Below are 25,277 nucleotides of genomic sequence, written 5' to 3' on the forward strand. Positions count from 1 at the left end.
AACTAATAAATTTGGAATATAAAACTAGTCTCAGTAATCGTGACCTTGAAACTAATCACTGATTGTTGTAGAAGCCCATCTGGTTCACGGATGTCCATTAAGAAAGGAAATCTGCCATCCTTATTCTTTAAGGGCATTCAAATGGTTACTGGATAGGCATATGGATAATATTGGAACAGTTTAGGTTAGAGGGTCATTAGATTGGTTCCACTAGTCGGCGCAATATCGAGGGCTGAAGGGCCTGTACTGCGCTGTAATGTTCTACGTTCTTATGTCTAGCCTGGAGGTGATTTCAGATGCACGGTAATGTGGTTGACTCTTTAATTGCCTCTGAAACTGATCAAGCCTCAGTTTAATTATTGAATAGGTAAAGTGCTACCCTTGCCAGTGATGTCTGCATCCTATGACAGAAAAAAATAACTTAGTATTTTTAACGTTATTGTGCATTCTGATCGTATTTGATGCTTGCCTTCCCTTTGAATACTCTGTTACTAGTTTGGCTTCCCCCAAATTTGAGCTCCTTCACAGGTTCCCATGCCCCTACCAATCTATACCAACCTAGTTTTTAAATTCCTGCCGATAGTACTAGGATGTTAATCCAGGTCCTGCAAAGGTGCAGGACGTACATCTTGAACAGTTGCAACCTACCCCAGAACCAGTCACAATGCCTCAGAAATCAGATATCCTCCCTCATGCAACAATTCACCAACTATGTATTCAATCATTCAATTCTCCTTTTCCTACGTTCATCAGCATTTGACACTGGGCATTTTTTTAAAAATTCTTTCATGGGACATGGGCATTATTGGATGGGTCAGCATTTACATTGCCCATCCTTAATATTCCAGAAGCTGGTGGTGGTGAACTGCCTTTTTGAACTGCTGCAGTCCATCTGATGTAGGAACACACACAATGCTGTTGAAGGAGAGAGTTCCAGGATTTTGATCTGGTAGCAGTGAAGGAAAGAAGATACAGTTCTAAGTCAGGATGATCTATATCTTTAGAGGCACTTACAGGTGGTGGTGTTCCCATGCATCTTGTCCTTCTCAGTGGTAGAGGTTATGTGTTCGGAAGGTACTGGCAAGGGAGCTTGGATGGTATACACTAATGCCACTGTGCAGTGGTAGAGGGAGTGGATGATGTGCCAATGAAGTGAGCTCTTTGGTTCTGGATGGCATTAAGCTTTTTTAAGTATTGTTACAGCTGCACTCACCCAGGCAAGTGGAGACCATTCCATCATACTTCTGACTTGTGTCTTGTAGATAATTTGAAGAGTCAGATGGTGAATTATTCACCACACAAATCTCAGTCTCAGACCTGTTGTTGTAGCCACATCATTTATACGGGTGGTCCAGTTCAGTTTCTCATCAACAGTAATCCCCAGGGTGTCAACAGTACCGGATTCTTCAATGGTAATGCATTGAATGTCATGGGGAGATGGTTGGATTTTCTGTTGTTGGAGATGGTCATTCCCTGTACCTGTTTGGTGCAAATGTTATTTGTCACATATCAGCCCAAGCCTTGATGTTATCCAGGTCTTGCCACAAATGCAGTATCCAAGGAGTCGCAAATGGTGCTAAACATTGTACCATCATCCGCAAACATCCCCACTTCTGACCGTCTGACAGAGGGATGAGGGTGGGTCAAGACATTATCTGGTGGAACACCTACAGGATGTGCTGGGACTGAGATAATTGACCTTGGCAACCACAACCATCTAGGTACAACTTTATTTGTTAACTCCCTGAAATCTGCTTTCATGCCCTCATCACACATCCTACCTATGTCACTACTAACAATGAGGACCATGACTCCTACTGTTCATCCTCCCACAACAGAATGTACTGCAGCTGCATGGATACAGGATTGGTTTAGCGTGGATAGAGGATTGGTTGTCTAATAGGAGGCAGAGAGTTGGTATCAATGGACGCTATTCTGATTGGCGGTTGGTGACTAGTGGAGTGCCGCAGGGATCAGTGCTGGGGCCTCAGCTATTTACCATTTATATAGATGATCTGGAGGAGGGGGCTGAGTGTAGGGTAATGAAATTTGCTGATGACACGAAGATGAGTGGAAAAGCAAATTGTGCGGAGGGTGTGGAAAGTCTGCAGAGGGATCTGGATAGGCTGAGCGAGTGGGCGAGGACCTGGCAGATGGAGTACAATGTTAGCAAGTGTGAGGTTATCCATTTTGGCAGGAATAATAGTAGGAGGGATTACTATTTAAAGGGCGAAAAGCTGCAGCATGCTACGGTGCAGAGGGACCTGGGGGTCTTTGTGCATGAGTCGCAAAAACCCAGTCTGCAGGTGCAGCAGGTGATCAAGAAGACGAATGGGATGCTGGCCTTTATAGCGAGAGGGATAGAATATAAAAGCAGGGAGGTCTTGCTGCAACTGTACAGGGTACTGGTGAGGCCGCAGCTGGAGTACTGTGTGCAGTTTTGGTCGCCGCACTTGCGCAAGGATATTTTGGCCTTGGAGGGAGTGCAGAGGAGGTTCACTAGGCTGATACCAGAGATGAGGGGGTTGGTCTATGAAGAGAGACTAAAAAGACTGGGTCTGTACTTGTTGGAGTTTAGAAGGATGAGGGGGGTCTTATAGAGACATACAAAATAATGAAAGGGATGGATAGGGTAGAGATAGAGAGATTCTTCCCGCTCAGAAAGGATAGCAGGACTAGAGGGCACAGCCTCGGGGGGGGGGGGGGGGGGGGTGGGCAGTTTAGATCAGAGTTGAGGAGGAACTTCTTCACTCAAAGGGTGGTGAATCTCTGGAATTCTCTGCCTGTTGAAGTGGTGGAGGCTACCTCGCTACATATATTTAAGTCACGAGTGATAGGTCTTTGACAGACAAGGGAATTAAGGGTTATGGGGAGAGAGAGTGGGAAAGTGGAACTGATCCACTTCAGATCAGCCATGATCTTATTGAATGGCGGGGCAGGCTCAAAGGGCTAGATAGCCTATTCCTGCTCCTACTTCTTATGTTCTTATGACATCATTGACCCTGGCAACAGGGAGGCAACGTACCATCCTAGAGTCACGTCTACAGCCACAGAAACAAATGTCTATTATCTTAACAACACCTCTTTCACTTTTGCTGTTCCACCTTTCTTTCTCCTCTTCTGCACAGCTGAGTCACCCATGGTGCCACAGATTCTGCCCTTGCTCCACTCCTTTGAAGAAAAATCATCTTCACCAAAATGGAAAACTGCTTTGTGACCATGATCAACTGCAGTGGTTCTCTTGGCTTGCCTTGCAGTCACCCATGCCTTCTCTGCCTGCAATCTCCTAGCCTGGGGTGTGACCACCACCCGAACTGTTTTTCCTTTGTAGGATAGCCATTGTTGTTCCTTTGTGGAAGAGACATTGTTCCTTTGTTTAAGAAGGGTAACAAGAACAATCTAGGTAATTACAGGCCAGTGAGCCTTACATTAATGGTAGGGAAATTATTGGAGAGGTTTCTTCGAGGTAGGATTTATTCCCACTTGGAAATAAGTGGACTTGTTGGTTTTGTGAAGGGGAGGTCATGTCTCACAAATTTGATCAAGTTTTTTTTTGAGGAAGTGATGAAGATGATTGATGAGGATAGGACAGTGGATATTGTCTACATGGACTTCAGTAAGGCCTCTGACAAGGACCCTCATGGCAAACTGGTGCAGAAGGTGAAGCTGTATGGGATTAGAGGTGAGCTGGCAAGGTGGATACAAAACTGGCGCGGTCAAAGACGACAGAGGGTAGCAGTGAAGGGTGCATTTCTGAATGGAGGGGTGTGACAAGTGGTGTTCACCGTAAGAAGTCTCACAACACCAGGTTAAAGTCCAACAGGTTTATTTGGTAGCAAACACCACTAGCTACCAAATAAACCTGTTGGACTTTAACCTGGTGTTGAGAGACTTCTTACTGTGTTTACCCCAGTCCAACGCTGGCATCTCCACATCATGACAAATGGTGTTCCTCAGGGATCAGTGCTGGGATTTTTGCCGTTTGTAATATATATAAATGATTTGGAGGAAAATGTAGCTGATTGATTAGTAAGTTTGCGGACAACTGAAGGTTGGTGAATTTGCAGATAGTGATGAGGACCATCAGAGCATACAGCAGGATATAGATCAGTTGGAGACATGGGTGGAGAGATGGAAAATGGAGTTTAATTCGGACAGAAGTGAGGTAATGCATTTTGGAAGGTCGAATACAGGCAGGAAACACAGTAAATGGCAGAACCCTTCGAAGTATTGATAGGCAAGGGGATCTGGGAGTACAGGTACGCTGAAAATGGCAATGCAGATGGAGAAGGTAGTCAAAAAGGCATACAGCATGCTTGCCTTCATTGGCCGGGTACTGAGTTTAAAAATTGGCAAGTCATGTTGTTGCTTTATAGAATCTTAGTTAGGCTGCACTCAGAATATAGTGTTCAATTCTGGTCGCCACACTACCAGAAGGATATGGGGGCTTTGGAGATGGTACAGAAAAGATTTACCAGGACGTTGCCTGGTATGGACAGCATGAGTGAGGAGAGGTTGGAGAAACTTGGTTCGCTCTCACTGAAGCGACAGAGGTTGAGGGGAGACCTGATAGTAGTCTACAAGATTATAAGAAGCATGGACAGAGTGGATAGTCAGGGGGAAGAGTCAATTACTCGGGGGCATGGGTTTAAGGTGCGAGGGGCAAGTTTTAAAAGAGATGTACGAGGCAGATTTTTTTTTTTATACAGAGTGGTGGATGCCTGGAACTCGCTGCTGGGGGAGGTCGTGGAAGCGGATACAGTAATGACTTTTAAGGGGTGTCTTGACAAGTACATGAATGAGATGGGAATAGAGGGATGTGGTCCCCGGAAGCATAGGGCATTTTAGTTAAGACAGGCAGCATGGTTGGTGCTGGCTCGGAGGGCTGAAGGGCCTGTTCTTGTGCTGCAATTTTCTTTGTTTTTTTGTTCTAAAATGTGCTGTGCATCACAGTGACTTCAACCACCAAATTCCAAAACCCAGAGCTTCTGCAACCAGTGTCGTTTTCTACAATGTTTTTGTTGAGGACACATAGTGCGGTCAGGGCTTTCCACATTCCACTTGGCCCAGCTGCCCAGCCGTAGTTTTACATTTACAAACTACTTATTCCTCTGTACCAAAGAATGAGCCAAATACTGAAGATCGGAAAAGAATGGCAAGAGCACCACCTTGCCCTCTTCTCTGAACTCCCTCACTCACCAAACCCCAACTGCTCATTCAGTAAAGTCATGCTCACTGCAAGTTCTATTCAGAGCCCTGTAGTTATGCCAGCTGAGATTTGAATGAAATAACTAAGAAACCAGATTAAGCTGGCTAACAATTTAATAGAGAGATTGTTTATCCACGCTTAGAGCGAGGAAATTTAAACTTAAGTTAGTGGTAGATAAAAGTATTTTTTACATTCATACATAGGAATATGACGACGATGGCACAAATAATCAATTTTAGCTCAAATCTTCCAAGGAGCGACAATTATCATCGGATTGCAGCTCTGCTTTAACTTTCCCCAGCCAAGATACTCTTCCACATTTCTTGCAGTCATCTGAGCCCGGCTTTCCCAGAAATGAGAAGCAGTGCCCCTCAGAACTCTATCAGATCGCAGTAGAATCAGGAAATACAGAACATGCCCCTTTTTTAAAGAGCACTAGAAGTCACTTGTATATTTAAAGGTTCAGTGTGATTGTTGGCAAATGAGCGAGACGAAGTTGACAGGCAGTGAGATTGGGTTGGGAGGGGGTTCTATTTGATTTGATTTGTCATATGTATTAACATAGTGAAAAGTATTGTTTCTTGCGTGCTACATAGACAAACATATCATTCATAGAGAAGGAAACGAGAGAGTGCAGAATCTAGTGTTACAGTCATAGCTCGGGTTGTAGAGAAAGATCAACTTAATGCAAGGTAGGTCCATTCAAAAGTCTGACAGCAGCAGGGAAGAAGCTATTCTTCAGTTGGTTGGTACGAGACCTCAGACTTCTGTATCTTTTTCCCGAAGGAAGGAAGTGGAAGACAAAATGTCCAGGGTGCTTGGGGTTCTTAGTTACGTGGGCTGCTTTGACGAGGCAGCGGGAAGTGTAGAGAGTTAATGGATGGGAGGCTGGTTTGTGAGATGGATTGGGCTACGTTCAGAACCTTTTGTAGGTCCTTGCAGTCTTGGGCAGAGCAGGAGCCATAACAAGCTGTGATACAACCATTGTTGAAAGAATGCTTTCAATGGTGCATCTCAAAGTTGGTGAGAGTCGTAGCTGACATGCCAAATTTCCTTAGTCTTCTGAGAAAGTAGAGGCATTGGTGGGCTTAACTATAGTGTCAGCATGGGGGGACCAGGATAGGTTGTTGGTGATCTGGACACCTAAAAACTTGAAGCTCTCAACCCTTGCTACTTCGTCCCTGTTGATGTAGACAGGGGCAAGTTCTCCTTTATGCTTCCTGAAATTGATGACAATCTCCTTAATTTTGTTGACATTGAGGGAGAGATTATTGTTGCCGCACCAGTTCACCAGATTCTCTATCTCACTGCTGTACTAGCTCGACAGATAGTGTCAGGTATGTAGTCAGAAGGTCTGCAGGTAGCGTAGTAGAGTTGGCTTAGGGTATTTGGGGGGTGGGAGAGCAGGGGCTCATGCACTTCTAAGAACATAAGAAATAGGAGCAGGAGTAGGCCATCTAGCCCTTCGGGCCTGCCCCACCATTCAATAAGATCATGGCTGATCTGAAGTGGATCAGTTCCACTTTCCTGCTTTCTCCCCATAATCCTTAATTCCCCTGTCTATCAGAAACCTATCTACCCGTGACCTAAATATATTTAGCGAGGTAGCCTCCACCATTTCAACGGGCAGAGAATTCCAGAGATTCACCACCCTTTGTGTGAAGAACTTCCTCCTCAACTCTGATCTAAACTGGCCCCCCCCCACTTATCTTGAGGCTGTGTCCTCTAGTCCTGCTATCCTTTCTAAGCCGGAAGCATCTCTCTACCTCCACCCTATCCATCCCCTTCATTATATTATACGTCTCTATAAGATCCCCCCTCATCCTTCTAAACTCCAACGAGTACAGACCCAGTGTACTTAGTCTCTATTCATAGGCCAACCCCCTCATCTCTGGTATCAGCCTAGTGAACCTCCTTTGCACTCCCTCCAAGGCCAATATATTCTTCCGCAAGTGCGGCGACCAAAACTGCACACAGTACTCCAGCTGCGGCCTCACCAGTACCCTGTACAGTTGCAGCAAGACCTCCCAACTTTTATATTCTATCCCCCTCACTATAAAGGCCAACATTCCATTTGCCTTCTTGATCACCTGCAGACTGAGTTTTTGTGACTCGTGCACAAGGACCCCCAGGTCCATTTGCAATGTAGCATGCTGCAGCTTTTTGCCTTTTAAATAATAATCCCTCCTACTATTATTCCTGCCAAAGTGGATAACCTCACACTTGCTAACATTGTACTCCATCTGCCAGGTCCTCGCCCACTCGCTCAGCCTATCCAGATCTCTCTGCAGACTTTCCACACCCTCCGCACAATTTGCTTTTCCACTCATCTTCGTGTCATCGGCAAATTTCGTCACCCTACACTCAGCCCCCTCCTCCAGATCATCTATATAAATGGTAAACAGTTGAGGCCCCAGCACCGATCCCTGCGGCACTCCACTAGTCACCAACCGGAATAGCACCCATTGATACCAACGCTTTGCTTCCTATTTGACAGCCAATCCTCTATCCACGCTAACACCTTACCCCCAACTCCGTGCACCCTAACCTTCTGTAGCAACCTTTTGAGAGGCACCTCATCAAACGCCTTTTGGAAATCTAAAAACACCACATCCACCGGTTCCCCTCTGTCTACCGCACTAGTCATATCCTCATAGCAATCTAATAAATTCTTCAAACACGACTTCCCCTTAACGAATCCATGTTGCGTCTGCTCTATCAAACCATTCTTTTCTAGGTGTCTCGCTATTTCCTCTTTGATGACAGATTCTAGCAATTTCCAACTACAGACGTTAAACTAACCAGCCTATAATTCCCTGCCTTTTGTGTCTGCTACCTTTTTTTAAACAGCGATGTATCAATAGCCGTTTTCCAATCTTCCGGCACTTCCCCGGAGTCCAGTGACTTTTGATAAATAATTACTAAGGGATCCACTGCCATTTTTTTCAGAGCCCTGGGATGCATTCCATCCAGTCCTGGGGACCTGTCCACCTTCAGTCCCGTTAGTCTATCAAGCACTACCTCTCTAGTGACAGTAATCGCATTTAGGCCCTCATCTCCTACCATCCTTCTATCTTTAATATCTGGCAAACTATTCGTGTCCTCCTCCGTGAAGACAGAGGCAAAAAACTTATTTAAAGCCTCAGCCATTTCCTCATCGCCCACCGCTAAATCCCTCCTCTCATCCTCCAAGGGTCCAACATTCACTCTAGCCAGCCTCCTCTTCTTTAGATATCAGTAAAAACTTTTACTGTCATTTTTTATATTTAGTGCTAGTTTAGCTTCATAGTCTATCTTTCCTTTCTTTATCACCTTCTTAGTCATTCTTTGTTGATTTTTAAATCTTTCCCAATCTTCTAATCGCCCACTATTTTTAGCCACTCTGAACACATCAGCTTTTAATTTAATACTCTCCTTTATTTCCTTCGATAACCACGGCTCGTTATCCCTTCTCCTACAGTCCTTCTTTAAAGGACTGAAGTTCTGAAGTTACCCAGGAGTTAGATTAGGTTTTAATCTGTTGAGCATTTCCTGGCTTAGTACCACGCAGCTCTCCAAAGTATCCAACTCTAACCTGAGTCAGAGACAGTTGTGGAGGGTGCTACGCAACAAAAGAATTGCCCATCAAAAGTTCAACTTCCTATGAAATTCCCAAGGAGTTCAGCACATTGGACATCCTTAGAGCCTCAGCACACACCTTCAATCCAGAGACTGAAACACCTGTGCCATTATTAATAGAAAAACAGATCAATACAGGAAGTTTAGCATTGATTTAATGAAATTTGCCACAAATTTCAATAAAAATCTCTGCAAGAATCCATTTATACATGCTTCAAGAGAGAAATTAAACCAATAATTTACGATATGGTATACAAGTAGAATATAGAACCAATTTGTAGATTAAAAAAAATAAAGATTACTGCTGCATTTCTTCAAACTACAATTCTAGACATCAATGGCACTACCCAATATCAGCTGTGCTCTTTAAAATCATAATTGAAATCCATTTAGTCTTGCGGCAGCAAAATGAAATCTTTACTGAACTGAACCTTTGAGCAATTGATTTTCATTTCTATGCAGTCCACACTCCAGCCTGTCAGTCATAATTTCACAAACTTGCACCTCACAGATCAAAGCTGACATTTTACTTAATAAACAGCATACTGGTCATGCATTCCAGGTTGCTTCAGTGTAATGGACCTTCAATTTTGCCAGCAAAGAAGTTGTATAGCAAATTACCTTTTTGGCAATTTCAGTCTTTGATGTTTAAATCATGAATTTCGTAAACACAATTATGGGGAACACAGATTATATTCAAGTAATATATGTGATCAAGCTTGTATAGATATTTTTAAAATATCTCAATTTCCATTTCTTTCAATAAAACTGGACTGCCAGCATATCATAGTTATTTGTTTAAACTACATGGTATTCAAAGATCTGCCCATTTCATATTTGGTCAATGGTTAACACGATGGCTTCACCGTTTAGAAATTGCAGGTATCCACATTTTATTTCTGTACTTCATTCTTCCCCAAACTTTGCTCTTTTACATTTAAAGTCACCTATATTTGTGTCCTTAATCTGGAAGACGGGACAAACTCCGATAGCACAAAGCCAACGAACCTTTCATAATTTAAAATTAACTCAGTTCAAATATTTATCCAGTATCCCTGCCTGGTGCCACTCCCCAACACAACCAAAAGAAAAACTGACCACTTTCTTTGCTTCACTGATCAATTGCAAGGGAATCAGTTGCATTTTAAGAATGATTTCTATCATTTCTATTTTGTAACCTGAAAAATAAATCTACAGAAATGAAAATCAACAATTTAAATGCTGATTCTTATGATTTAACAAACATTTTGTCAATCAAATGAATGTGAGAAAGTTATATTTAAATTCAGGAGTTCTCAACTGAGTACTTGCAGTCTACTAGAGGTAATTGAGGAGGTTTCAAGGGGTCCAACAGTGGTTCTGTCTTCAGTATGTATACAGTTCAAAGTAAATTTAATAACACTCCCCTAAAGCAACAGTATCCCAGGCACAACATCTTACCTTCCAGCCTTAAGTCGCCAAATCAATCACAGCACAATATCACCTGCGTGATGGCTCTGCACAGGATGTGTGGAAATAGACCATTACTAGGCCCCACAGGTTAATTGTCAAGGAAGTAGCATCCAGTTTCACTGAGTACAATCATTTCTGCTCATTAGTAACAAGGAAGACAAGACAGCCAGCATGGGCCTCAACATATTGGTCTGATTAGCACTCTAGCAGCTTCCGTGACAGCCTCAGTATAATTTTACCAAGCTTGGCGAACTTCAGCAGAACTGAACCAGAACACTGAACATGTCATGCTCACTGAAAGATCCTCCACATCGGCCAAACTGTTTTTTTCAAGCACAAGGACCGTACTTCAAATTAGAAGTAGAAGAGAAATAAATACAAACTTTCAATTGTACAAATAATTTCTGAACAGAAAATACAAAGTGTGCATTACAGGGTCCAATGAATTTTTATGATGGGGGGGGGGGGGGGGGGGGGGGGTCACAGAAGCAAAAAGGTTGTGAATCCCTGTTCTAATGAAAGTACTTATTATATGAAAACTGGTAAAGAAATGCAAATAAGCTGCCATGCACAGCTAGCATCAAATTCCTCCTATTTCAGCCCATTCATAAACAGCAAAATTAAATATAGTTTACGTTTGTTGTATCATACTTGTCAATGTTTTAAGATATTACTGTCCCATCTATGTTAGACTAGAATTAAAGGGAATCAATTATTCACAAAATTCATTGTTGAGCAGAAGTGGATCCTCTCTACCGTGGAGTCCTTGGTTCATTCACAGAAGGTTGGCATCACCAGCAAGGCCAGCATTTAATGCCCATCTTCAATTGCCCTCAGAAAAGGTGATTCTGAGCCACCTTTTTAAACGACATTGTTGTGAACTTCCTTCCCTGAAGGACATTATTGAATCAGATGGAATTTCAATTACAATCCAATGGCTTCATACTTACCATTACTAATAGTAGCATTGTGTTCCTGATTTCTTCAATTATTATTTTATATTTCCCAGATGCCATTGTAGGATTTGAACTTTTATCAATAAAATATTAGTCCAGGCCTCTGGATTACTAAATCCTGTAATGCAGCCCTTTGTTACCATATGCCTAAACTGTGTAACTGTATATGACTTGGGCTACTGTACTGCAAACAAAATATTATTGCAAATCGTAAAAGTATAGTTCAACATCCATGAGCTACGGCATTACTTACACCCAGGAGTTTCGATAGTCACACAAACATTTCTGAATTATTTAGCTCCCTTACCTGTTTTGCAAACATTGAACTGAAAGACATGACAAACATGCCTTATTCAAGGACAATGCTTCCTGAAATAAACTGTCGTGGTAACAAACACAATTGTGTTGCTCTTTTTTTAAAAAATTAGAAAGAACATATATTTTTCACTGCCCAAATTATCTCCATGAAATCTAAGCAATTGCAGAACACTTGGAGAGCTGCAGAACACAACCAATATAAGCATTGTTCACTAAAAGGTTACAGGAAAAGCATTATAAATTTCACTAGCATAAGCAAAGTAAAGCAAAGACTTTATACTAGGACACGGTTCATCAGCTAATGCCATACGCGATGAACTGCATAATTATATTGATACTCCTAATGCAATAACTGAGATGATCACCTTAAAGAGGTCACAAGTACAAGTGAATAAAGTAAACATGTCTCCTCGTATCAGTAGTGTTGAAGCTGTAGTGCACGTACTGTTTTCACAATTGAATGAGTTGAGAATATCTAAGATGGGGGGAACATTTGGAACATGAAATATGCATGCACCCATTTGTATACTTGCAAAGATCCATCGACAAAGTACTGATCATATAAATCCAGTCACAAGCCTTGGCAAAAGAAAACACATCATTCAATAAAAGAGAAAAAGATAGCTGACACTCTCAGGTCTCCTGTGGTACCCACGAGCAAAACATGTTTCTTTCGGCCATGGTCTATAACTGGTGCATATTATATCATTGGTTCCTAAATAAGGTCTTACTGGAAAATGGAAGGAACTGAAAAAAGTATGATTGAAGAGTTTAAAATGATTTGAGGATTCAGGGGATCAAACAATTTGTAGATTTACAATAAAGAAAATTACAAAATTACATCCAGAGAAAGAATGTGCTAAATCAGTGCTAGGGGAATAACATTTATATATGGAGGTGTTGGGTCGAAAAGGGGGCAAAAATTAGTGAACCTTTTGCTTCTCATCATTGTTACTAGATTTTAATTCTCAAAAATTCTAAATTTGGAAAGACACATTTGGACAATCAAGTTCCTTTTATTTTCTAAGTTACAAATTCATTTTGGTCTTTTGGCAAGCAGTCTTTTTTTCCAACAAATCACATGACTAACTAAATGACCAGCAACACACCTGGGGAGAAAATAGTTGGGGACGATTCTCCACAAAAAATTCTACGCGTCAAATTCACGTAAAAACTGGAGTAAATCATGCTTTTTTTTTCAGTGGGAGTTTCAAAATGAATCTCCCACACACTGCACAACACAGAGTGCACTAGTGCAAATCAGTCCAAAAATTAGTGGGTGGGGCCTATTCCTGCTGGAGGGGCTGGCAGCATAGCGCTGAGTGGGCCACTGTGCTTGCACTAATCTGTCAGCGCCAAGATTGCTGGTCATTTGGCTCTACACTGCCAGCCTCCCGATCGCTGGCTAGCTCTGCCACTGGCCCTCCAACAACCCTGGATGTATCCAGGTCTTACCGCCACCTCCCTGCCTTGATCTCCCCTCACCACATCCCCCTCCCCACAGCCCTAATCTCCTGATATATCCAGATGGTCAGCCCCAATCGCTAGCCTCCCTCCCCCTGTCACTCAGCCCGAATGCAGAGTGGCAGTGGGAACCCTCCCCTCCTCCACACAATCACCCCATCCCCATTTGGCCCCTTGCCCTTGACACTTCCCAATGCCCAGTGGTCAATGCCAAGGTGTCCCCTGGGCATTGGCACTTTGCTTCTTGTGCAGTGCCAGGGGCCTAGGCTGGCAATGCTCAGGGGCACACCCCTGCACCCAACCCTCTGCAGGGCCTTTATTGCAACAGGGTCAGGCAACCAGCTCCCCAAAAGTATACTAAACTCGGCTGGAGCGAGTCACTTGTAGTACAGGAAGTTAGGTGGGGTGGGAGATGCTAGCAGTTCCAAAGGTTCCAGTCCCGGGCCTGCTAATGATATTCAAAATATATGGTAATGAGCGTTACCACAATTTATGCAGCTCTGCACCGATTCCTGGTGCGGAGCTGATGGCGCCAGTAATCTGGTGACCACGGCGCCCGAGGGAGCCCGTGAAATGGCCTCCCCTTGAGGCAACATTGACAAAAACAAAATCTGTACATGCAATCATAACTTGCCCAACCTTTTTGTCATCATATCACAGTACTCGCCATTGGCAGCTAAAATAAATACATGAACATGTAAAGTAACAACATTCCTTCCAATGCCACTACTTTTAAAATAAGATTTTGTAAATGAATGGGACAGGTAAAAGAAGTCTCAACAGACATCTCCACTGGATAGAGATCAAAGAAGGCTTTTTCTCCCTCCCAGAGAGTTGGATAGATTAGCCATGCTTAATTGCCCCTTCAAAGAGTTGTAGCTTAGATAGATTAGCCATGGTAATTGCACAGGGTTACAGGAATAAGCAAGGTAGGTGGGCCGGGGTAAGATGCTATTTGAGAGGCAATGCAAACTCGATGGATGAAATGGCCTATGGTTCCAATTATTCAACTTTACCATACTTTGCCAGCAATATGTTGTATTAGATTGAATCATGGTAGGCTACGAATCTCCTATTCAAAATAAACAGATGCACTCAAAGTGCAAAAATCTATTTTGAGACTGATTAAACATGGTCAAAAAATTATTTATTCCACAGAGATGCACATTCTTCAAAAACACCTGTACAGACTATTCCAAAGTAGTAAAACTGCAAAATGATCTGGGCTCAGGAAAAAATAGAATGTTAGCTCACTTTAAAACATTTTGGACATCATGACAGGAGCAACACTTGAAACTGATTATTTCATTTTTGCACAAAATAAAATTCCTTTTGCCAAAAAGCAAGCCTTAAATGAGTCCAAAATTTCATTCCTGCCCATCTCCCCACACAACGAAACGCCCTTCCTAATAATTGCCGAAGGGATGCTGGGAAGCAACAAGTCATGTGAATGATACTTTTTGAAAATAATATCAGCAATCCGATGTGAACCGATGGTTTTTTTTCCCCCAATTTCCACATGCCTGACCATTCTTGGGTTCAGAAGTAGGAGATAAAAACATTTCTTTTGTAAGAATATTGCAATCAAATAAGCATCATTTGATGTTAGGATATTCAAGAACCATCATTTGTCAACACAGTAAGGAGTCCACAAAGTTAGTTATGTGCTCTAATATTCTCTATTTTTATGGATAAGAGATTAAGTTTAATTTTTAAGGAAAGAAAAGAGCATGCAAGTTGACATATTTCTCAGTCCTTGAGCAGAAACAAAGTGAGCCAGTCAATTGTTGAGTGGCTCCAGGAACAGGGAAGTTCAGGACTAATCTGATTAGGGTGTTCACTTGCAAGCAAAAGCCACATAACAATAAAGTTGTTCGCTCTCAAATTGACCAGCGAGGAAGCACAGGTCCAGCAGCAAGGGAGCACAGGTGAGAACACTTGTCATCCCTTTGCCTCAAATTAGACATCTCATACTAAATGAAGTTCAGATCTTGAGTGAGGCAAGGACTGACCAAAGTTGCTGTCCAAAATTGAATGCTGGCAAAGATCCTGGATGAACCTGTTTTTTAAAAATGACTCACATCTTGTTTGTTTTATGTATCAAACCATTACTGTGCTGTCTATCCAAATGCATACTGATTTATCCTGCATAATCTGAAAATGTCACAGGATCACACATACCACCTAGCTCAACCATGGTCATCCTAAAATAGATCCCACAACTCATTTCAGGAAAACAACATCAGTTCAGTGAATGGTGACTTTAAATGAAGACTGTTGAAGAATAGTTTGCTTTTTTTAATTACTGTCACAAATAGGCTCACATTTACACTGCAATGAAGTTACTGTGAAAATCCCCTAGTTGCCACACTCCGGCACCTGATTGGGTACACAGAGGGAGAATTTAGCGTGGATGACGTACTTCACCAGCATGTCTTTCAAACTGTGGGAGGAAACCGGAGCTCCCGGACGAAACCCACGCTGAGAGGCTGGGAGAATGTGCAGACTCTGCACAGACAGTGAACCAAGCCAGGAATCAAATCTGGGTCCCTGGTGCCATGAGGGACCAGTGCAAACCACTGTGCCACCATGATGTCCACTCAAAAATCATAGCATTAGTGCTGCTCATCACTAACTGGAGTGATGGAGACATGTGGGAAGGCTACAAAGAGGACACTCAACTCCTGAGATCTCAAACAAACTGAGCATTTACAGCTGAAATGGTTTCTGCCATCAAGTGAATATGAAGGTGATTTTGGTTTGACGCAAGAGGAGGAGCCATCAGACAGAAAATTGGTCCAACAGCAAGGAAGCACAGGTGAGGGCAGTTCAAAAGAATAGCCTATCAACCTTTGCATCAAATTAGATATCTCATACTAAATGAAGTTCAGATCTTGGAATGAGGCAAGGACTGACAAATGCTGCTGTCCAAATTGGCAAAAGTCCTGGCTGGGCCTGGATAAGATAGGTTTTCAGAGAGCTGGTGCAGACCCAATGGGCCAAACGGGCTCCTTGGGCACAACAGGGATTCTATGGATTCTAAGATGGTGGTGAGGCAATTTCATAATGGTGATTTTTAATTTTAAGAAAACAATGGAGTGGATCACGAAAGAATTTCAGTGATCAGTAGCACCAAAGGTTTTACCAATTAAACTTCAGATCAGTTTTCATTAATTACTGTAAACTTGGCAGAAGATCAGTCAGGAAACCTCCCAAGAAAATTTCCAATTTAAAAGTCACAACATTTATGGTACCAGTACCAGTGTACATAAGAACATACATAAGAACATTAGAAATAGGAGCAGGAGTAGGCCAACTAGCCCTTCGAGCCTGCCCCGCCATTCAATAAGATCATGGCAGATCTGTCGTGGCTCAGTTCCACATTCCCACCCTCTCCTCATAACCCTTAATCCCCTCTCTTATCAAAAACCCATCAACCTGCGTCTTAAAAATATTTAGCGAGGTAGCCTCCACCACTTCAACGGGCAGAGAATTCCACAGATTCACCACCCTTTGAGTGAAGTTCCTCCTCAACTCCGTTCTAAACCGCCCCCCCCTTTATCTTGAGGCTGTGCCCCCTAGTCCTATTATCCTTTCTCAGCGGGAAGAGTCTCTCCACCTCTATCCTATCCATCCCATTCATCATCTTATACATCTCAATGAGATCTCCCCTCATTCTTCTAAACTCTAACCAGTACAAGCCTAGTTTATTCAGCCTCTCCTCATAGCTCAACCCCCTCAACTCCGGCATCAGCCTTGTAAACCTCCTCTGCACTCCCTCCAAGGCCAAAATATCCTTGCGTAAGTACGGCACCCAAAACTGCACACAGTACTCCAGCTGCGGCCTCACCAATGCCCTATACAGCCGCAGCAAGACCTTCCTATTTTTATATTCAATCCCCCTCGCGATGAAGGCCAGCATCCCATTCGCCTTCCTGACCACCTGCTGCACCTGCAAGCTGGGTTTTTGCGACTCATGCACAGGGACCCCGAGGTCCCTCTGCACCGTCGCCTGCTGCAGTTTTTCGCCACGTAAGTAATAATCCTTCCTACCATTATTCCTACCAAAGTGGACCACCTCGCACTTGCCAACATTAAATTCCATTTGCCATTTCCTGGCCCATTCGCCCAGCCTATCTAGATCCTTCTGTAGACTCTCCACACCCTCCGCACAATTTGCCTTTCCACGAATTTTGGTGTCATCAGCAAATTTTGACACCCTACACTCGGTTCCCTCCTCCAGATCATCTATATAAATGGTAAATAGCTGAGGCCCCAGCACCAACCCCTGGGGCACTCCACTAGTCACCATCCGCCAATCCGAATAGTACCCATTGACCCCCACCCTCTGCCTCCTATTTGACAACCAGTCCTCTATCCACGCTAACACCCTACCCCCAACTCCATGCCCCCTGACCTTCTGCAATAACTTCTTGTGAGGTACCTTGTCAAACGCCTTCTGAAAATCAAGACAGACCACATCCACCGGCTCTCCTCTATCCACCGCCCTAGACACATCCTCATAGAACTCCAGTAAATTTGTCAGACATGACTTCCCTTTAACGAAACCGTGCTGCATCTGCTCTATCAAGCAGTTCCCCTCAAGATGCCTTGCTATTTCCTCCTTGATGACGGATTCTAACATTTTACCTACAACAGACGTTAAACTAACAGGCCTATAATTCCCCGCCTTTTGCCTGGCACCCTTCTTAAACAACGGCGTAACATTAGCCGTTTTCCAATCTTCCGGCACTTCCCCGGAATCCAGCGACGTCTGGAAAATAACCAAAGTACCTGAGTGAAACAATATTAATATGCTAAGTATGATGTCAGACAAAGCAGAGATCTGGCCTTAGGACAGGTCCTCTGCTTATTTCTCCAAGCCTTGCCATTTTGCACTTCTCTCTTTATGTCTTTGTAGGAGTCTCCCATTTTCAATTTCAAATGGTCTTGCTCCATCCTTCTCCCGAATGATATTTTGTAACTTTCTAGACTTTGAATAGCCGCTTTTCTCAAGATCCACGTTTCAACGCCATACAACACAGGTTGGGATCGCGTATTGGCCATTAATTTATTCAATGGCAGAGCAGGCTCTTGGCTTTTAATGAACTACTGCTCTTTTTTTTCTGTTATGTTCCAAATACCTCAAGTTATCACGATAAACTCAAGCTTTGAAGTAATACAACCACCCAAACTAGCACACAGAATATATTAAATGCAATTATACCTTTATATGATTGTATTCATTCTTATTGCTGGTGTCAGCTGAATTGAAGATAGTAGATTTGCTCTCCGATCGTGGTTTGCCGTTCTGACGGAAAGGACTCGACAATGGTAGCCCAGCAACACTGATTCCATCTAAAATGCACAAGAGACAGAAGCAATTTTAAAGCAAACCACAAGAGTATTACTACACACAACCGTTAATGACTTAAAAATATTTTATTAATTCCCTTGATTTATGTAAACTACAAAATTTTTAAAAATTATAGAAACAAAGCATTACAGTACACAAATAACAAAATGCTACATCTCAGTATTCCTGATTTGACAATCAGGACAGAATGCAGCCACTTACGTACACAAAAAAAACAAAAGGTGTTTAGCCATTTACATACACAAAAAATGAAAGGTGTTAAATACTTGACTGATTTTAAGAGCTTAATATTGTATATTTTTTAAAATTTGAGGTTTTAGACTAACACAAACACAATCAAAAGGATGGAACAGAGGTTAAAGCAAAGAGCTTTATTGGGAGACTTCTTCCTTCTGCTTCCATTGTGCTAGTGACTACAAGCCTAACCAGAATACATGATATAGTGATATATGATTTGCATCAATATGCATTCAAGTGATCAGATTTATTTTATCCAACATATTATCTTCACATACTAATCAATATACTATCACAACATGACCTTAAATAAGACATCCATACAATTGAACACCAATATGCACACAAAAGGTATCCCTTGTGAAGTAGAAACAATGATAATGGTTACCAGTATTTATGTAGATCAACTGTAACATGAATACTTGGAATACCAATCCTCAAGGTGACGTTGACATTTGGAATCGTATTAGTCATCAGCTGACTTGATAAGACCTTGCAACAACTACATGAATGTGTGCCTTTGAGGTGTCTGCTCTCTTGTCCTAAAGATCATGGTCAGACTGACTGTTATAGAATCACAGAATCTTACAGTGCAGAAAAAGCCCTCCGCCCATCAAATCTGCAGTGACAATAAGTAGCATGAAAGGTGCACTAATCCTGCACTTGTCCCATATCCATAAAGTTAAGGTATTTCAAGTGCTCATCCAAATATGTTTTAAAGCTAAGGTTTCCAGCCTCCACTATCTTTCTAAGCAGTGCATTCCAGGTTTCCAACATCTTCTAAGTGGAATTCCATTTTCTCAAGTTCCCCTGAATCTCCTGTCCTTCACTCTAAAACTACACCCCCTCATGACTGACCCTTCAACCAAGGGGAACAGCTGCTCCATACTTAACCTCTCCATACCCTTCAATCTTATACATCTCAATCACCTTAGCCTTCTCTGCTCTTAACAAAACAATCCAAACCTATCCAGTCTCTCTTTGCAGCTCAAATGCTCCATCCCTGTGAACTTCCTCTCTACTGCTATCACAGCCTTCCTATAATGAGGTGACCAGAATCGCACAGCTGTGGCCTAACCACGGTCTGTATGACTTCAACATTTCTTCCTTGTTCTGAGACCCTATACCATGACTAGTAAAAGCAAGTGTCCCAGATCCTATCCACGTGCTCTGCAGCTAAGGATCTGTAAATAACGATCCCAAGATCCCCTGTTCCTGAGCTACACAGTATGCTTCCTCGTCTTTGTTTCTTCTTCCAAAGTGCATCACCTCGCACTTATCAAGGTTAAGTGCCATCTGCCCAGCCTATCTACATCTTTCTGTAACCTACAACCATTTTCTTCACTATTAACCACCCTACCAATCTTGGTGTCATCTGCAAACTTGCTTAAGTTCCTCCTCTTCTTCCCCTCTCTCCACCCCTCCCCCTGCCCCATTTTTACCTGAATTATTTAAGTACATATAAGGGTTGCAATATTTATCCTTGTGGCACACCACTGGACACCAGCCTCCAATTACTCGAACAACCTTCTTCCACTATTCTGTGTGCTTTATTACTAAGCCTGTTTTGGATCCATGTTACCAAGTTTCCCTACATTCCATGTGCTTTAACCTTCTCAATCAGTTTTCCTTGTGGGATCTTGTCTAAAACTTTGCTAAAATTCAAACAAACGACCTCAGCAGAATTTCCCTCATTCACATGCTTGATCACATTTTTGAAAAACTTCTGAAAAATTTGTTAGGCATGGCTTCCCTCTGATAAAGCCATGTTGACTATCCCTAATGAACCCATGCCTTTCCAAGTGGATAATAATCCTCTCCTTCAAAATTTGTCCAAAAGTTTCCCAATCACTCACCATTACTCTGTAATTTTCTGGTTACCACCCTTCTTACAAAAGTGAGGCTCAGGTCCAGTTCAGATGGGAAGTTATGCTGAACTTTGAAAGTGTCAAAGGCGCAATTACCATGTTATAGATTTCAAGAACAACTGTTTTAAAGTCACATTTCTGCTCTCAAACCTTTGTTTTTCAAAACGTAAGTATTACAGACAGGATGGTACCTTCCGGTGTTTATTCAAACTCATCAGATTCATACCTCCAGAGCTGGTTACAAACGGTCAATAAAAATGCTAACATCCCTCCAAGCATATCCATCAAATTCTAAAAGGTGTGAAAAACTTTTACTTCCAAGGGAATAGGAAACAGGAAGCATTGTGGCACAGTGGCAAGCACTGCTGCCTCACAGCGGCAGGGACCCGGGTTCAATTCCTGGCTTGGGTCACCACCTGTGTGGCGTCTGCATGTTCTTCCAATACCTGTGAGAGTTTCCTTGGGTGCTTTGGTTTCTTCCCACTATCCGAAAAACATGCTGGTTAGGTGCATTGACCATGCAGTGTACCCAAACAGCTGCCATAATGTGGTGACTAGGAGGTTTTCACAGTAACTTTTTTTTACATTGTCGTGTAAGCCTACATGTGACTAATAAATAAATACACTTTTATCTTTAAAAACAGGAAGGGACTTCAAAGGACTTCAAGATAAATTTCCACTAGGGTGATAAGTTATCAAAATTAACATTGCATCCATCTGAAGTTTTGAAACGCTGTAAAATTTGTTTAGGAATTTGTTAGGAACAGGAAGAACATGAGAAATACCTTCAGGGTATCAACGGCTATTTTGTTGGACAATCAACAAATAACATAACCATCGAATTACTAAGGAGAAGGAAACCATATCTCTCCCAAAAACCTGTTGGGCAACTGAGTCAATCTGAAAAAGGTAAATCTCCAAATAGTTGACTGCAGAAGCCATCATAGCTGCTAAATCATAAAATCCCTACAGTGCAGGAGGCTGCCATTCAGTCCATCAAGTCTACACCGATCCTCCATACGAACAGTTTACCCAGGCGCACTCCTCCACCCTATCCTCATAACCCTGCACATTGATCATGGCTAATCTAACAAACCTATACATTTTTGGGCATGAAGGGGCAATTTAGCATGGTCAATCCACATAACCTGCACATCTTTGGACTGTAGGAGGAAACTGGAAGACCCAGAGAAAGCCACAAAGACACTGAGAAAACATGCAAACTCCACAGAGTCACCCAAGGCCAGAATCAAATCCAGGTACCTGGCACTGTGAAGCAGCAGTACTAATTACTGTTTCCACCACGCCTCCCTGATGTTTCAACTTCAAAAAAAAGTCAAACAATGCACCTGTGTAATATCTCTCAGAAACCGATTTGAAATCTCATCCTTAAAGATTTTTTAAACTTTAACTGATCTTAAATTTTGTTTCTGTATTTTAATAACCTCACCAGTTTACCCATGTAACATTCAGCAGAAATTTTAAAATAAACTAACCGCTATCTTTAGACTAAAGCTCATCTGATGGGTTATTCTCAAATTGAACCACTCAAGAATTAAAATGGGGAACCACATACAGACATATTCTTAGTTCATGGACCATTATAACAGCACACTTATACATGGTTGTGAAAAGAAAGCTCTGGCTAGGCCACAACCAATCATCAAGCTCTGATCACCATTCTTACAGAAGGATGTGAATATCCATGGGAGTAACGAGGTTTCGTGGCACAGCGGGTAGCATCCCTGCCTCGTAGCCAGAAACTCCAGGTTCAAGTCCCATTCCAAAATGTAATGGCAACAGAAGGTACATTCATAGCATGACCAAACATGTTGATTATCAATGTGCAAATCCTTCCAATGTGCCTCTGGCAGGCTGAAGAAGAACAGGAGACATGCCTGTTGTGCAATGCTTAATACAAAATAATATCTTTCAAGCTACAGCCTCTAGCTTCAGGTTCATGACAAAGAAAATACAAGCTACAGAGACAAATATATGCAGGTGCTTTGTCTGTTTCATACATTCCCGAGTGTGGGAAGAAAATAGAGAAAGAGAAGATCCTTGAAGGTGTCCAGAGGAGATTTATCAGAAAGGCTCCAAAGATGGGGTATTAGTTATAGTGTTAGATTGGAGGAGCTGGGGGCTGCTCTTTTTATAACAAAGACAAAAGAGGGGAGGTTTTGTCAAGGTGTACAAGGTCATCACAGATTTAAATAAGGTCAACAAAAAAAAGTGATTCCATGAGCTAATGGTAGAATGACTAGGGAGGACAGATTTCAGGGTTTCAGCAAATGATGTGAGGTGATGTGAATAACAACTTTTTTTTTACTCAGTAATGACCTGGAACACTGTCTGCAAGGGCGATGGAAAGGGTGACAATTAATTATTTCAAAAGGAAATTAATGGACATTGAGGGAAAGAATTTGCAGGTCAAGGGAGTAGAGCAGAGAATGGAATCTATTATTCTACAACAGGTCAAATGGCCCCTTCTGTGCTGACTTGACTACTTTCTTCTGCCTTTTAATGCGATAACTGAACAATATGCTTGCACATGAATTGCAGCAGAGTTAAATCCCATCAACTTCACTTTGTTAATATCTTGTGTGGCATTTCTGTTTGCATGTTATAATTCCATCATTTGATTTAGGATACAATGTAGAAATAATAATTTTGAAAGACAGAAATTCATTGATGATTCTAAACATTAAAAGATGTACAAGTTAGCCATATGAACATAAAAAAGGCATTGAACATTATCAAAACAGGCCCAACTTCAGTTGCTGCAGCAATTTCTCTGTTAAGGTTTATCAGCTGTGTAAAATAACTTCTTAATGTGAAAGTCACTTATCTTCTACAACTAAGACATCTATATAATACAATACAAATATGTTTGTGGATGACAATTAAATTTACTTGAAGTAGAGTAAAAGAATGTCATATTCTTCTTGTTAGCTAAAATGAGCAACATAATAACACCAATCCACTGAAAGATAGATCATGAAATGCCCAAAGGAATACAAGATCTTTATAGTAATGTCAATTTTACAATTACATTACTAACTTCAATTCTTTCAGTTGCCAGCTTGAATTGCTGATCCATCTGAAAATACAAACTTATAAATAAGTTTAATGCATTGCAAAAACTTAATTAATGTCAAGCAATTTTGTGCATCTCTCAAAAGTCCCTCTTCCGATCAGGTTATCCTATGATCAACAATAATTATGCCATTGTTTGTTAAGGAACTAAATCCCCCAAAAAACATATTTTACAAAAATGAAACCACGCGCCTTTGTTCTTCAGCAATAACGAAATACTCTCTGCTGGTACTTTTTTTTTATTCAATACTTACAAGTAGGTCATCACTCCTGAGCTGGAGAAACTGTGATGCCAATGAAATTATTGCAGGTAGCTAATAATTTTATTTTTGCATTTAGAATAACTGCACATCAACAAATCAAAAATTATCAAGATATACACCTCCATAAGGTGTTCTTAAGATATCAAATGGAACTCATTTAGCATCAATGAAGTACATATTAATTAAACTCTCAAAGAAAAATGGATAAAGGCAAGAAGAATTTATGTAACTGCTCTTCTGCTAAGAAGAGATAAATGACAGTCAGTAATATTAGCATTGATCAAGCTGTTGATTGTACCAATCACTGTATTTAGTTAAATGCTTGTATATTTTTAGTAAATTAAGTTGCCTCCAGCATTTAAAACATTATCTTCTACTGGTGACTAATTGTGTTCTGATTGTTCCTGGATCATGAACACCATGGGCATCAAATTCTCAAAATTAAATGAGTTTTCAATGAAAAAAGGCAGGATGTTGATCACTGATTACTTTGATACAAAAAGCAAATACTTTTAACAACTTGAAATTAATGAACATTTAGCACATTTCTAAACTCAAATTTCATCCTACTAATTTAGCTAAATTTACATCCGATCACTTTGGAATTTATTATTCATTTCAATCCTACAATAAATGCATCTTCCACACAATGCATTGGGAGGGATGGGGAGAATGTGCAAAGTGACATACACTAAGTATGAGGTTGTCCATTTTGGCAAAACAAAAATAGAAAGGCAAATTATTACCTAAATGGAAAGCAGATTCGAAGTCCATTTGGGCAGAGGAATCTGGGTGTCTGTATTCATGAATTGCAGAAAGTCAGTATGCAGGTACAGCATATAATAAAAAAAAAGCAAATGGGATGTTGGTATTTATTTCATATGGGCTGGAGTATAAGAGGGGAGAAATGTTGTTGCAATTGTACAGGATGGTGGACAGACCATATCTGGAATAGTGTCCAGTTTTGGCTTCCTTATTTGAGAAAGGATTTGGTGGCATTGGAGGCAGTTCAGAGGAGGTTCACCAGGCTGATCCCAGGGATGAAAGGGTTGACAAGTGAGGAAAGATTAAATAGTTTGGGCTTATACTCACTGGAGTTTAGAAGGATGAGGGGGGATCTGATCGAGATGCATAAAATTTTAAAAGGGATTGATAAAGTTTCTTCTTATGGGACAATCACGAACAAGAAGTCACAGGTACAGGTTAAAAGGTGGTAGATTAAAAACTGAGATGAGGAAGAACCTCACAAAGGGTGGTTAACTTGTGGAACTTGTTGCCCTATAGCGTGGGGGAGTCTGAATTGTTGACTAGTTTCGAGGAGAAGGTAGATACATTTCTAATAAAAAAAAACATAAGGGGATATGGGGAACAGGGGGGAGATGGACTTGAGACCAGGGAGAGATCAGCCAAGATTTGATT

At 41.6% G+C, this 25,277-nt stretch overlaps 1 protein-coding gene across 3 annotated transcripts in view; it reads right to left on the reverse strand.

Moving 5' to 3' along the window:
* The window catches only part of trappc9 (trafficking protein particle complex subunit 9), a 719,084-nt gene that overhangs the window by 503,716 nt on the left and 190,091 nt on the right, over nt 1-25,277 (reverse strand). For all 3 annotated transcript variants that reach the window (XM_080194286.1, XM_080194288.1, XM_080194285.1), the window contains one exon: nt 18,245-18,375. In XM_080194286.1, the coding sequence (XP_080050412.1) occupies nt 18,245-18,375 (131 nt within the window). The remainder of the gene's footprint in view (nt 1-18,244; nt 18,376-25,277) is intronic.

The sequence above is a fragment of the Carcharhinus amblyrhynchos genome, chromosome 8 (assembly GCF_965287045.1).
Source record: "Carcharhinus amblyrhynchos chromosome 8, sCarAmb.v2.hapA, whole genome shotgun sequence".
Lineage (NCBI taxonomy): Eukaryota > Metazoa > Chordata > Chondrichthyes > Carcharhiniformes > Carcharhinidae > Carcharhinus > Carcharhinus amblyrhynchos.